The sequence below is a fragment of the Serinus canaria genome, chromosome 15 (genome assembly GCF_022539315.1).
Source record: "Serinus canaria isolate serCan28SL12 chromosome 15, serCan2020, whole genome shotgun sequence".
Taxonomy (NCBI): Eukaryota; Metazoa; Chordata; class Aves; order Passeriformes; family Fringillidae; genus Serinus; species Serinus canaria.
In genome coordinates, this window is record NC_066329.1 from 13,411,271 (window position 1) to 13,426,235 (window position 14,965).

A 14,965-nucleotide genomic window follows, 5' to 3' on the forward strand; every position below is an offset into this window, starting at 1 on the left:
TTCCTCTTTCATCCATGGTTAAATATGTAAATAAAATGTCTAAAGTCATTCTTCAAAGAAGACAAAAGAAAAAAGAGCTGAGGGAAAAGACAGCCATAAAATTCCTCCCAATTCTCCATAACATTTGCCAGAGGGGGGCCAACTCCTAGCCAGGGCCTAGCAGCAGGGGTGCCTGGCTGCTCCATAGAATCACACATCTCAAATCCCACACACAGGAGAAAAAAATAAAATAAAATATCTTTTCAGCTGGAGCCTTCAAAAGGTTCTTTTCATTTATTAGTTACAGAGGTATCTTCCAGTTGCTGATTTCTCAGCGCTCTCATTTTTCTCCAATAGTGTTCTGTTTGTTACTCTCCCTGACTCAGGCTCGTTGAATGGCTGATACGTGTAGATGGTCCTTAAAAATATAGAAAGTAAAATAAATGATCTAAAGCAGGATGCACTGGCTAAAGCAATGGCTAGAAAAACAAGGCTGAGTTAAATTGGCACATGAAAGATCAATTAAGAGAGACACAACTACAAAGGTTGGAGGTTCCCCCCCTTCTTTTTTCTCACTTTCATTTGTGTTTCTTTTCTGCCTCTTAGGAGAAAAAGGTTGCTATCAGTGTTACAGAAGAAAAGGGCCATGTTTTATATCACATATTTTTTCTAGATTACTTTAATGTCAGTGATAGAATACGCTCTACAAAAATACTTGTTGGAAAAAAAAGAAAGAAAAACAAGCTCCCAAACAATCCAGTTGGATAAAACAAACATTGAATATGTGCCTGTTATGCATTATTTAAATTCTACTTTTTTATTATTATTTAAATTCTACTTTTTAAAGCAGAATTTACTTGTCCCTTGAAAAAGCTTTCCCCACACTTCTCTGCTACCCCCAGCTGAGCTCTCCAGAAGAGGAATCAGGATGAATACAAATACTAAGAAAACAGGCTTAGATTAATGAAGAATGGAAATGCCCCAGCACACCCTCTCTCTCTCACACACACAGACACACTAAAATAAATAAAGCTCTTTTTCTGCTCATAACACTGCCTGCTTTTGAACCATTCCCCGAGGAATGTGAAAGTGTCCGAGGCAAGGTCGGTCCCTAAGTCCAGTACTTTATAAATCTGATCTCCTCGGGGCCCCCAAAAGCCACTGAAAGGACCTCGCTTTTCAAGGCACATTTTTATGATGGCTTTTACTCCTTGGCAAGAGCTGGCCACATCTTCAGGGCTTTCAGAGACAAACATTAGCCCTGGTTTGTTGTCCCTGCTTGGATCCATTTCACCCTTATCACAACTGAGGAAGCCAACGGTTTCCTTTCTAGAGCTGGTGGGGTATTAACTCTGACCCTGCGGGATTTGGGAGTTTCCAGGAGAATCCGTGCTCTTTTCGATAAGAAACAGGCACTAATGGAGAGGAGCCCGGTTTGTGTGGGTGAGCATGAATGAAATGAAAGAGAGATTTTCCTTCTTCATTAATATGTTCGCTAAACCCGAGCTCAAAGGGGGGTGGGGGGGCGGGGGAAGGGGGAGCTGAGCAGAGCTAATCTTTGACTTCTGCTCACTGTGCTCCTTTCCGTCTGTAAAACTGCGAGCTGGAGTTTGGCTGGGGATTTAACTTCCTCCTTCTCTAGCTCGGAGAGACCAATAAGCAAAATAAATCTCAAAGCTTAACTTTAAAAGTAAACACAACTCACTTTAGAACGATTCCCGTCTCCAAAAATCTCTAAGTATCTTTTCTATAGTGGATGAAGTAACTTCCCCAAGGGTATGTCTGCTGTCCTCTTAGCATTTCTTATTTAAGGAAGGGGGGAAAAAAAAAAAAGCAAGCTACTTTTCCAGTGATGCCATACTGTGATTAAAACCATAATCAGGTACTTTTCCAGCAATCCTGCCTGTCCTGTTCATTTAGAAATTCGAGACAAAGCACGACATTTGAAAAAAGCTGAGACTCCAGGCTGAAAGCAACCATATTTTATGACCCTGGCAGCGAAGAGTTTATAGCACTCGCCATAAAATGCATCCTCCTCCCCACATCCTCCCTGCTAAAGCTTTGCCCCCCCTCCAATAAAGGCAGTCAAGGAGGCACCACCTTCAACCCTCTTATTAGGAGACACGAAGTCTGAAGCCTTCGCTCTCCCTGGCTTCCTACCTGAGCGAGGGAGGGCAGGCTGACGCCTTCTACAGAAAAGATCTTGTTAAACTTTCAACAGAGGGCAACGGGAGGGAAAGCAGAAAGGAAGGAAAGAGAGAAGGAGAGAGAAACAAATGGGGCTTTTTCTAATCTGTGCCGATCAAGGAGAACCTGTAGGGGTCCTTAAGGAGGTTTCAAGGCGTTCCGAGTGATTGGAAAGTAATCACCGTGTCAGCTTCACCTTTCTCATGCAAAGTGGATGTCGTATGCGAGGCGGATCCTGCACAGGTTTTTTTTCTTCTTCTTGGGTTTAGCTTTTTTTTTTTTTTTTTTTTTTTTTTTTACTTTATTTTATCCTCTGATTCAGCCGCCCCCAAAAGCCCCAGCTGCTGCGGCCCCAGGAGCTGGCGAGGCGGGGGGAGCGGAGCCGGCACAGACACCACGCACACTCCAGCCCCGCTCGGCACGGCGCGGCGGAGCCGACCTATTGCAAACCCGGACCAGAGGGCGGCGAGGAGGGGGGGATTTCTCAGGGCCCCCTCTTCAATGGCTTAGATATTTCCTCCCCCTCCTCCTCCTTTATTCCGCGCTCGGATAAACCAATCTCCACCTCCCGGCAAGAAAGTGAGGAGCTGCGACCCGTCGGAGGAGCGGAGAATCCCCGGAGACAGCCGCGGCAGCAAAGGCGCCCGGGACATGTGCGAGGGGACGCGGTGATCGCCCGGCTGCGCCCGCACCCAACTCCGCGGACATCGCTGCGGGCCGGGCAGCGGCAGCGGGCCGCAGGAAGGAGCGCAGCGAAGGGAGGTGGGCAGGCGGATCGCGAAAGTGGAAGCCCGGGGAGCAGAAAGTTGCCGGGCTGCCCGCAGTAAGTTCGGCGCTTCTGCGGAGCGGGGGCGCTTTCCCTTGCGCCGGCCGCCGCCCGGGCGCTCCCCGCGGGGCCGCCGCGGCCCGGGCGATGCTGCCCCGCTCCGCCGGCGCCGCGGCCCCGCCGCGCTCGGGGGCGATGCTGCGGAGGGCAGGGCCCGGCCGGCCGCTGCTCTGAGCCCCGCGGCCCCCGCCCCGCGCTCCGGCCGCAGCGCAGCCGCCACAATGGGGCCGGCGGCCGGCAGCACCGCGCTGCTGCTCTGCTGGCTCAGCGGCTGCTGCGCGGCCATCAGCTCCATGGACATCGACCGGCCCGGCGACGGCCGCTGCCAGCCCATAGAGATCCCCATGTGCAAGGATATCGGCTACAACATGACGAGGATGCCGAACCTGATGGGGCACGAAAACCAAAGGGAAGCTGCCATTCAGCTGCACGAGTTTGCCCCCTTGGTGGAGTACGGGTGCCACAGCCATCTGAAATTCTTCCTGTGCTCCCTCTACGCCCCGATGTGCACGGAGCAGGTTTCCACCCCCATCCCGGCCTGCAGGGTGATGTGCGAGCAGGCGAGGCTGAAGTGCTCCCCGATCATGGAGCAGTTCAATTTTAAGTGGCCGGACTCCTTGGACTGCAGCAAACTGCCCAAAAAGAACGACCCCAATTACCTGTGCATGGAAGCCCCCAACAACGGGTCGGATGAGCCGCCCCGGGGCTCCAGCATGCTGCCCCCCATGTTTCGTCCCCAGCGGCCCAGCAGCGGCCACGATCTGCAGCAGCACAAGGACAGCCTGAGCAGAGCGTCCTGTGAAAATCCCGGCAAGTTCCACCATGTGGAAAAGAGCGCTTCCTGCGCGCCGCTCTGCACGCCGGGGGTTGATGTTTACTGGAGCAGGGATGACAAACAGTTTGCTGTCATTTGGATTGCCATCTGGTCCATTCTGTGCTTCTTCTCCAGCGCTTTCACTGTGCTCACCTTTCTCATAGACCCTCAGCGTTTCAAGTACCCCGAGAGGCCCATTATCTTCCTGTCCATGTGCTACTGCGTCTACTCGGTGGGGTACATCATCCGCCTCTTCTCGGGTGCTGAAAGCATTGCCTGTGACAGGGACAGCGGCCAGCTCTATGTCATCCAGGAGGGGCTGGAGAGCACGGGCTGCACCATTGTCTTCCTGGTTCTCTACTACTTTGGTATGGCCAGCTCCTTGTGGTGGGTGATCCTGACGCTGACTTGGTTTCTGGCGGCTGGGAAGAAGTGGGGGCACGAGGCAATCGAAGCCAACAGCAGCTACTTCCACCTGGCAGCGTGGGCCATCCCGGCTGTGAAGACCATCATGATCCTGGTGATGAGGAGGGTGGCTGGAGACGAGCTGACAGGGCTGTGCTATGTTGGCAGCATGGATGTGAACGCCTTGACGGGGTTTGTGCTCATTCCTCTGGCTTGTTATCTAATCATTGGCACTTCTTTTATTCTTTCTGGCTTTGTGGCCCTTTTTCATATCAGGAGGGTGATGAAAACAGGTGGAGAAAACACCGACAAGCTGGAGAAGCTTATGGTCAGGATTGGTGTCTTCTCAGTCTTGTATACAGTGCCTGCAACTTGCGTGATAGCTTGCTATTTTTATGAGAGACTGAACATGGATTATTGGAAAATTGTGGCAACTCAACAGAAATGCAAGATGAACAACCAGACTAAAAATTTGGACTGCATGATGAATAACTCTATCCCAGCAGTAGAAATTTTTATGGTCAAAATTTTTATGTTATTAGTTGTGGGCATTACTAGTGGCATGTGGATCTGGACTTCCAAGACTCTTCAATCCTGGCAAAATGTTTGTAGTCGGAGATTAAAGAAGAGAAGTAGGAGAAAACCCGCAAGTGTTATTACGAGTAGTGGGATCTACAAAAAACCTCAACACCCACAGAAAACTCACCTTGCAAAATATGAATCGACATTACAGCCGCCCACCTGTGTGTGAGCAGGTTTTAGAAGAGACTGTATCTCACCTCACAGACTTACAAATGTCCACAGTAGCAGTCAGAAATTAAAAAATGAATGGTGCTTTTTTTCTCAGAACATTTTAATATCTCAAGGCACAAAAATGTATCATGGTGAATTCAGGACCTGGTGAAAAACTGAAGGTAAATGTACTCATGGAAAGGTTTTATGTGAAAGAAATATTGTGAATTAAAACAGTCTGTTCCATTACTAATTTGTACTTAAGAATCACATCCATCTCTCAGATTAAAAAAGAAAAAAAAACAACATAAAACCAAAACCAAACACAACAACCAACACTTATTTAACTTCTTCATGTAGCTGGGCTGGATTTTCTTCAGCTCTCTGAGTAACGAGGCATAGCCAAGTTTTAGGGAGCAGTGGTTTGATTTTAGAAGTGCCCAAGTGAGCATTGTCTCTGCAGGGACAGGAGGAGGCCTGTCCTGAGCCAGGATGCTCTCTGGGAAAGCAACCTCCGTGCTAACTTTAAAACCCTTCTCAACTCCTCTCAGCCCACTGGGCTTGGAGTGCCTAAAAATAGGCTCGATTTATAATGCTCACCAATATTCTTTCACCAAAAGAGAAACTTCCTGCACCAGACACAAACTTTGTGAATAAGAATAATGTGCAATACATTTTTTTTCTTACCATGACATGAAAAGAGAAACAAGTATTTTGCTGTACATAAAGACAACAAAAGAAATCTCTTAACAAAAGAACTAAGAGGTCTAGTCCTCAGAAACCCTTTAGTGTTACATTTTGTGGCTTTTTAATGGAAATCAAGCCAATGTTATACACGTTTGGACTGATTTGTGCAAAAAAAAAGGGGGGGATCAATTCAAAGAGACCCAAAGGGCTTATTGACTCTTTCTATTGTTAAACAAATTCTCACTATGAATAGATCAAGAAGCACTAGATTCTGCAAAGGGAAGCTTTGTATAGAGTGATGCTCTTTACTGTGCTGGGGGTGCACAGTTCTGTGCTGTATATATTTGTAATATACAATTATTTTTCATGCTCCACTATTTTATTAAAAATAAAATATGTTCTTTAGTTTGATAATTTTGTGTGTTCCAAACTTTGCTTTGCAGTTAATAAACTTGTTTCCCGGATCATTTGATAAAAGCACACTTTGAATATAATAATTGTTGGTATGCTTGCCTGCAAGTATAAATAGAGAGAACAGTGATTTACTCGAAAGAAATTGCAAGGTGAAATGAAATAAATAGATTTTGAAGGTGCATATTTCTGTGAGCCTCTGCAACTGAGAAAACGGAATGGGCTTTAGTGATGTAAGAAGCTGCAGCGGGTAGAGCAGGAGCGTGTTTACAAAGCGCTGAGATTACAGCAGTGATCCTCCTTAACAGCCCTCGAACATTTGCATAGGCTACGTCCAGCATGGTAAAGATCGCTGCCTCACTTGGCACAGCTGGAACCCCGTTCAGTCTCCACCCTTGGGGGAATTTCCCCCTTCTCACACCGCCGAAAGCATCACCGTTTGTGGAAGGACTGAGGGGACACCGGGACATACAAATGCAGGATCTGAATGCTGCTCCAGGGAAGTTACCTGGTGAAGCTCAAATTGTAAATGCATTTTCAAGAAGTTCCTAGTGAAGTCTGTTTCTGTGTGAGGCTGAAGTTTCCCCTGCAGCTTTCCAGGTGGTGGCCAGGCTGGGCGATGTGAGGCAGGGATAGAAGCTCCCTGTCTCAGGCTGCTCTAGAAAAGATCCCTTTGTCAGGCATCTCCTCACACAGAGAGAGGCCTTAATGGGAGAGTGGGGATCCTTGTGACATCGTGTTGTGGATGGGAATTTTCCAACAAAAGGTTCTTTAGTGGTGCTTTGGTTTCTCAGCTTATCTGTGCAGTGTGACAGATAAACTCTTGCCTTTTTGTACTCTTTTGAAGTGTTCCCAGCAGTGAGGAGGAACTTGAGTGGCAGAAGTGATCTTGCAGCTATTATCAATATTCTTCATGTCTAAAGTGCACATAGATAAAGCAGTTTTGATACAAAATTCATCTTTTGAGGAAGAGAAAAGATCTTTTTTCTCTTTTGTGCCAGTGTGCCACTGTTTGACACAGGGCTTTGAGATGCCCTGGGAGTTAATCCTGTCAGAGGACACTGCTGCAGCCAAAGTGGGACATTGCACTAAACAAATCCACTTGTGAAACCACTGAATTGATGCCTGTGCGTCTGTGTATGCTCCAGCTAAACCAATGGCACTAGAGCCCGAGAAATACAGAGCTGGAAAATCACCTGTGTATTGCAGATTGCTGCAGGTGTGTGTCACCTCAGGTGTGTCACCTCAGGGCATTCAGCCCTGACAGAAGGGCCAGTGCTGGCTGCAGCAGGACAGCTTTGCTCAGGGAATGTCCCAGGCTTTGCAGTCTCTGCAATAAACACCTCCCTGCTCTGGGGGCTAGGGAATATTGTTTGCTTGCATTGCTGACGATGAGTTCTTACAGCCTGCTCTCAGGATTCTGGAAGAGAAAATAAAGTGCAGCTAGATGTTCAGCTGAGCTGAACTCCTGTGCCTGAGCTCCTGCTGCCCTTCTGAGTTTGTTCACTTGGCACCTTGGGCCCTTCACTGTCACCAGGGCAGAGCTGCACCTTTTCCTAAGAAAGTGACAAGTGATGCTTGGCTGGAGGCATCCTGTAACAAATAGATTCTTGCTGAACTGTACACCAGGTGTTCAGATTTGATTTCTGCTTGCAGTTATTCAGGAATGATTTGGGGAGGTTGCTGTAAGCAAATGAGATTCCTCAAGTACATTATGATGGTGATTCTTTACATCAGGACTAGTGCACTGTAAATCCAGCAGAATGTAATGATTGCCTTTGAGGGCATCTTAAGAGTTAATTAATTCAGAAATTGTACTTCTTGCTGTCCCATAGCTCCTAACAGTCTTAACAGTTTAATACTGAAGCTGCTGCTTAAGGAACTGGAAGCTTATTGCTGTTAAAGGAAAGTGACATACTTATTTTCAAAACAATTTACTACAGTTGTTACTAATCAACACAGGTTTGTATTCTTGTCTTAGAAGGCTGCATATTAGTTAAATGATAATAATACTAAAAGTCATTAAGGAAGCATCTCAAAAAATTAAACTTCTTTATTTTTCGCAGTAATTTTATATTTTAGTGAAGTCACGTTTGAGTTTTTATTTGTAGAATTTTATAGGAGTTTTCTTTACTGCCAAGGCCCAATAGGTATTTGCTTATCTCAGACTTTTAGGAAAAGTGTCTGTATGTGGTTATTTTAACAATCCAGTCACTCCATGGGAAACTTGTTGAGGAAGAAACGTGCAGTGGCATTAATCAGATAAAAGTGATAAAAGAAATGCATTCTGTTGGTGTGTACAGACACCAAATCAAGAACCAGATGTTTGCCACAGGCTTGTGAACAGGTAAAAGAAAGGCAGAAAGTTCCTTTTTCTGGCAAAGGTAGCTTGGTAGAACAGTGTGATTTACTGGGGAGAGATTAATGAGGTAAGAGTTCAGCAGGGGAAAATGGGATTCAGGGCAAAAGCCCACAAAATTCTCATTACGATGGTAAAACTCTTGTTTCTCGGTGAAGTGCTGATGCTTCTCATACCCAGAAGAATAATTAAGCCCAGCAGTTGCAGGTTTAGACCTGACATGTTGGGCCACTCGGAGCTGTGCAGTGCAGGCACCACGGCTGGGAGGATGTGAGGGGCTCAGGCCAGGAATGTTCAGATCCCTTATCAGGTTCTGCCCAAGCAGCATTTCATGTGGCTGTTATTAGGCAGCCATCATTCACATCTGGCTGTCATGCCGTGGCTGCAGAGAGCAGGAGCAGCCCAGGAACAGCCGTGTCTGACACACACGCTGCTCCCCCAGCCCTGAGCTCCCCTGGCTGCCCGGGGATGGCTCTGCAATGATGGGATATTCCTGCTCAGGTGGGCTTTGATGGCAGGTGGTCTCCAGCAACAGATGGCCTCAAAGGACGAGCTCCAGTGTGTCTCAGTTGAAAACATTTACACATTTCTTAAAAAAAAATGTGAAATGTTATCCTCGTGTAATGTTTTAAAGTATTTCAGACAGAGTAGCCAAGTTATTAACAGTGACAGATGATAAATCAGGGCATCCTTTAAAAGGTGGGTGATGGTGATTATGTGGTCTTGGAGCTTGCTTTGATCAGAAGTGACAGCCCTGTAAGGCCTGTGCCACTCAATCCCCCCTGAAGGGAGATCAGCACCTGTTTGCACTTTGAGGCTCCTCTACCTCCCACTGCCTTCCAGCACTATTTCATCTTTTTTAACACACTTGATGTTGATTAGCTTTAAGCAAAGTCATTATTCATTTACAAAACACTCCTTGATGGAGCTGGCTCTGAGCTGTGTTTCAGGGGCAGTGTTTGTGCTCTAACAGTTCAGGAGCTACCAGCATCCCCATTACAGAAGCTTTATTTTCAGGGAGCCACAAGCTGCAATCAGTCTGATTGCTAAGATTAGCCTGGTTTCCATGTTTTTTGGTCCAGACAATGGTACATGTTGCCCTTGGATCTGTTTAGCTCTAGTCTGCTGTATCTTCACACGTTGATCCAGCAGAATCCCAGGATCAGCTCAGTGAAACAAGCAGGTCCTGCTTTGGCAGATGCCATTTCAGCTCAGTAAACACTGCTCCAATACCTTCAGGTCTTGCTTGGGAAGTGGAATGGATGTTTCCAGAAACAGCACAACAGGGCTGTGATTCACCAGGGGCTGTGCAAATCACAGAATGAGTGCCCATGGTTATTGCAGGGTGTGGGGCAGGATTTGGCATGGGCAGATGTGAATTCCTGGGCAGGCAGCAGGGTGGGATCAGGCAGTGCCAGTGCTCTGAGAACAGATGTGGCTCCTGGGGCCAGCTCTGCCTTTCCTGTGGTGCAAAGTTAAAGCTTTGGGGAGCTGTACATCAAAGGCAGGACGAGGCGACCCTTGTGTGTGTTTGTAGGGCATTGTTTAAAGAGGAATTCCTTCAGTTTGTTGTCACTAGTTTTTTCCTTCCATTCTTCAAGATCTCCTCATAGATCTGCTCCACTGAAGTCAATGGGTGTCCAGCTAAATTCAGTGTATGCTTTGAATCAGCCTTCCTATCTCAGGGAAAGCATGAGCTACAGGAAAAGTCGCTATTTTGTTTTTGTTTATTTCCCACATCAGAGCATCTTTTGAAAATCCTGATGTGACATAAATTCATGATATAGGAAAAAGCATCAGTGAATGAAACAATTTCAGTTATATTTCCAAGATGTGCTGCTGTGTTAGAAGGGACAAAGCCCAGTATGTTGCAAAAGCACCTGTCCTCTCAAAATGAAATTCAGAAATGCTGGATGTTGATAATGTTGGAATGAAGGTTTATTTTTGTGTTTTGTTTTAGCATATTTTGGCTTTTTGAGAACACATAGTTCTTGCAAGATGCTCAGTGTTAATAAATCTGCATTCCCTGCTGGCGAGGCAGCTCCCCAGAGACTCTTCAGCCAGTTCCCATCCCTGCTGCTGCTGCTGTGCCTCTCGCAGGGCTTGGAGCTGCAGCGAGCAGTGGCTGTGCATGGCTGTGCCCCTCGTTCCCTCCTCCCCTCCTGCTCAGCACCTCTGTTCCCCTTCCCCTCTCCTCCGGGGCTGAGCAGGCTTTCATCATCTGCATGTGCCTGCTCCCCTTCCCCTCCTCTCCAGTGATGCCTCTCCAGTCTCTAATCTGCCCACACACGGCTCTCTGTGCTACTGGCCAGGACCTGCCACTGCTTTCAGCTTTTTTTGTTCCACACAAACCAAAAGAGATTTCAAAACTTGTGTTTTATCTTTCTTTTTTGGGTAAAGACTGTGGTAAGAAGCAGAGATTCAAAGTTCTGGGCTACCAAAGGTGCTGATGAACACAGGAGACTCAAGAAGAGAGTGCCAGTTCTGAGCAGGTGCCTTGAACTTGAAAATACTCTTTTGTGGAACAGAGGCATTGTTTGCTTCTGTCTTGGATATTTGTTATTTTATAGTTCCTTTATCTGAGACTAATGTCTGTGTGAAATAAAAAACAGGAAAGCGACAAAGAACATTTGACCAGTTGATAAAACCGGGGGAAAACAGCCCCCACCTTTCACTCCAAAGCTCAGCCTGAGGAGAGCTGTGTGTGCCTCAGAGCTGGGGAGTTTTCCCAGCCATCCCCAGCTGCTCTGGCAGGAACATTCCAGCTGCCCTCAGCCTGGCTCCTCATCTCCTGAGCTGCTCCCAGCTCCAGCAGGGCTGCTCTGACACAAGGACACGGCTTGTGACTCCTTATGGCTCTGTAAACAAATCCCAGCCCTGGCCCGTGGGCACCTCACTAACTGGAGAACATCAGAGCCATGGCATTGACATCTGGACCTTTGACACTCCTTCAGTGATGCCATTTTTCTTCCTTCTGAGATTTTAGTGGTCAAAATATTTTTATTTCATATTGACAGCATTTTGTCTTGTAAATGGATGTTTAAAGGACAGACTTCTATTGGGGTTTAACACCTTTAATTACTGTAGGTGTTGGGGTGGTTTTAATAATGGAATCTTCTCTTCTTTGTAAAATTCATGAAAGAACCTTTTTGTTCTTTAGGATCCTGATTTTAACAATGAGATATGACAGTTTCCTTAGACTTCTCATCCTTTTGCAACAATCTTAAAGCAGCCTTTTTGTTTCTTCAATAAGCCTTTCTTGTTTGACATAAGCCATGTTGATAATATTTTCATAAGTTATTCACTGACAATTGGTAGAGAATAAAAACCAAGCTACATATCTACATACACTTTTTATTTTGAAGTTAATGGATTCAATTTGAAACCAGGTAAAAATGCTATTAAATCAAGTATAGGCATGGTGATAACTACAAGGGTAATTTTAAGGACAGAACACAGCACCAAATAAGTCTGAATTGTGGGATTTGGAAGATCAATATCACTCTAGATTGCTTTGTGCTTGCAAATCCTTCTGGGTGTTTTCAGCAAGGTCCCTGGTAGCAGTTCTGCAGCTGAGTGGCAGGACACTACAGCCCCGTGAGCAGGTGCAGGAGGACCACGGTGTGTCTTCATGGCAAGAGGTGCAGCCAGTTTGTGGAGCAGCTCTCGTGCTGAGGTTTTAGGGTTTTCATTCCCAGCTCAGGGATTTTTGGGAACTCTCTGAAACTCAGCTTGCTCTTTCTCATCTCTTTTAGATCTTTATGTGAAGACATCCAGAGCTGAGCCCTGCATTCCAGGGCCATGGAACAGACCAGCAGATCTGTGTTCTTGGGTCTCGGCCTGTCACAAGCAAAGAATCCTCCAGCTCATTTCATTAGAAGGGTGTTTCAGCTGTGTTCCAGCTGACTTTCAGCTTAGCTAGTCTGGAGCAGCTCCTCAGATGGGGAAAGCTAGGCTGAAACACACAAATAGGACTTTACAAGTGCAGTGAGTGCCCCCATCACCCACGGACAGCACATGGTGTGTGTTCAGCCTTTGGGAGGTGTCTGACTAAACAGGTTCTTGTGCTCTAGGGAGCAGCTGTGTGCTGAGACAGGAACATCAAGAGGGCACCAAATTTTATGTTTCTTTTCACACTCCGTAATAGCTCTTCAAGGACCTCCTTTGCATATCTAACAAGGAGAACTGTGGGAAAGAGACTTCTGAATCCTGAGTGCTGTAGGGTTGTCTTTGATAGCAAATTTCACAAGAAAGCAAACACTGACTGAGTGTGTCTGTATGGAGTGAGGCAAAGCTGCAACCTGTGAGCTCCTCCAGAAAAGACAGGAGAAGGAAAACTGAGCACAGGTAGTAAAGAGGCTAAAGATCCTGAGAACAGAGCCACAGGAGAGGAGGAGCTCAAGGGAGCTGGCATCGTTCAAGTCCTGAGGCTAGAGATGCACAAACTCAGCTGCTTATTTTTGCACATCCATCTAATCTGGTGCCCAGGAGTTTGGTTTCCATTGAACTGCTCTGAGCCCCTGCTCTCCTCACAGACACAGAAGGGCATTCAGGGGTTTGATTCCACGCTTCCCTGGTTATCCTGGGTAACTGTGTCAATATTTGGAGTGCAATCTGATTGTCTAGCTCTATGCACAGGATCTTACACAATTAGAGCAGTATCACAGCGTGACAGCTTTTGATAAACTGAAGTTACCAATGGATGGTTTTTGAAACAAATCACAATGCAGTGGCAAGAGAAGGTTTGAAGAATAATCAAATTCAGAATTCCAGCCATTACTGGTTTTGTTAATTAACTTATGTGGGGCAGCAGGTTCTTCTGCATATTTCTTTGACAATTGCACCCTTAGAGCCCACAGATCCGGGCGGTGAAGGGGTGTATTGCACAGCTCTTTGATCAGTTTTGAAAACTCCTCAAAGCCCTTCATTTGCAGGATATGATAAAACCAAGTTGAAGGCGGAAGGAGGCACGTCCTTTACTCCTTTTTTGAGCTTCCAAATTGGGCTGCACTGACCGATTCCCAGCAGCAGGGGAGGGTTCAAGTACCAGTGGTGGCAGTGACAGCTTTGGGACAGCCTGGTGGCATGACAGTTTGTGCTTTGGGACCAGTGGGCAGTGATCCTGGAGGCAGAAGCTGTCTCGGTGTGGCAGCCCTGTCAGTGTCCCTGTCCTGCAAGGGACCCCCTGTGACTGCTGTCCCCCCTCCGTGTGCTGCTGGGGCTCCTCGGCCGAGCCTTCAGGGCACCCAGGAGCTGCTCTTTGAAATGCAGCCCTGAGCAAACTCCCGTGGCTCCAGCAGAACTCGGGATGCAGGAGAGATGTTCTGCTCCCCCGTTTGATGTGTTTAACACAACAGACGTATCTACCGCTTGGCATTTAAAACAGCAACCAAAACAAACAAGTTGGGCTCGTTTACATCACAAAAAGCTCCTTGGCCTTGCAGGAGGTTCCTTTGAAATGTGCGATTGTTTCTGGCACTGAGGGAGAGGACCTGCCTGGTCTGGAGCTCAGCCTCTTGTTCCATACACGCACCAAAAGGCGACTTCTCAGCAAATGAGAATTCTTCCTTCCACAACGTTTAAACAACCAGACCGAAACCAAACCCGAAGCTGCAGGGGCTCCTGTTATCTATTTTTTTCTCAAGTGGTCTTTTTGAAGCACTAGTGTCAGCTTTGCAGCTGATTTTAACAAGTACAGAATCTGCTTGTGACTGATGTAGAAGTGTACAATTCACACCACAGCTCCACAGTAACCTGGGTCACTGCAGTGAGGACTTCATGGCTTGTTTTCTCATTTTATCTATTCAAAACCACACGGGACTCAAACAGTTGTAGCCTGTGAGTAGTGTCGTAAATGTGAATGATGAGGTATCCTTTTCTATCATCCCAATCTGGCAGTACATAAAACTCTCACCATGAGAATATGGAGCATGTTGATATTTCAAGGCAGGCTTAATCTTTCAGACTTGTGCTTTAAATGTACAAGCAGCACTTCAAGAACCTGTGTAGTCAGGTGGTTTTTGGTTTGTTGGGTTTTTTTACAGGGATGATTTCTCCTTTTCATTTTGATTATTTACAGAAATAATGTCTGAAGACAACAAAAGCAACCAGCAAAACAATTCCCCATGTTAATTAGAGCTGTTTGTGTTAGGAAGGGAATGGCTGGTTTTTATTTGTTTTCTGTGGTCCCGTGGGATGAGTGACACATGATTAATGTGTTAGTGGTGTATCCAGACCTCTGACAGAAAAGAAATTGAGTACAGTGAAAGTGTAATCCTTTAAAATATATTGTGGCACTCTGGTGCAGAACAGAACAGAACCACGGAGCAGTAGCCACAACAAATGCTCACAATTTCTTGGGTTTGAGTCTGCTATCCTAGACCTTGATATGGCTCCTGTTAGTGTAATATCTGATCCCCTCAAACCATGGGGTTTGTTAACCCAAATGTTGGCACCAGAGCTGTATCAGCCTGCCACAGATGGTGTCCTGAAAGGCACCAGGGTGGGGAGGACTGTTCCCAGCTGGTGGGGCAGGAAGGTGTAGATACAGCCCAGCTTGGGATAG

General features: G+C 46.6%; 1 protein-coding gene and 1 long non-coding RNA gene across 2 annotated transcripts; one reads left to right on the forward strand and one right to left on the reverse strand.

Moving 5' to 3' along the window:
* Positions 1 to 258: 258 nt before the first annotated feature.
* Positions 259 to 3,062, reverse strand: LOC108962403 (uncharacterized). Its single transcript, XR_001991028.3, has 2 exons — positions 2,140 to 3,062; positions 259 to 397 (listed from the first exon to the last, which is right to left on the reverse strand). It is a non-coding gene; the product is annotated as an uncharacterized LOC108962403 (long non-coding RNA).
* A 145-nt stretch (positions 3,063 to 3,207) lies between these two features.
* On the forward strand, positions 3,208 to 6,227 carry FZD10 (frizzled class receptor 10). The gene has a single exon (XM_009092496.4). The coding sequence runs from the start codon at positions 3,214 to 3,216 to the stop codon at positions 4,960 to 4,962; it is 1,749 nt and encodes a 582-aa protein (XP_009090744.1). The 5' UTR covers positions 3,208 to 3,213; the 3' UTR covers positions 4,963 to 6,227.
* Positions 6,228 to 14,965: the final 8,738 nt, after the last annotated feature.

What these genes read in the sequence shown, in the direction of transcription:
- FZD10 (XM_009092496.4), top strand. Translation starts at nt 3,214, where the DNA reads ATGGGGCCGGCGGCCGGCAGCACCGCGCTGCTGCTCTGCTGGCTCAGC.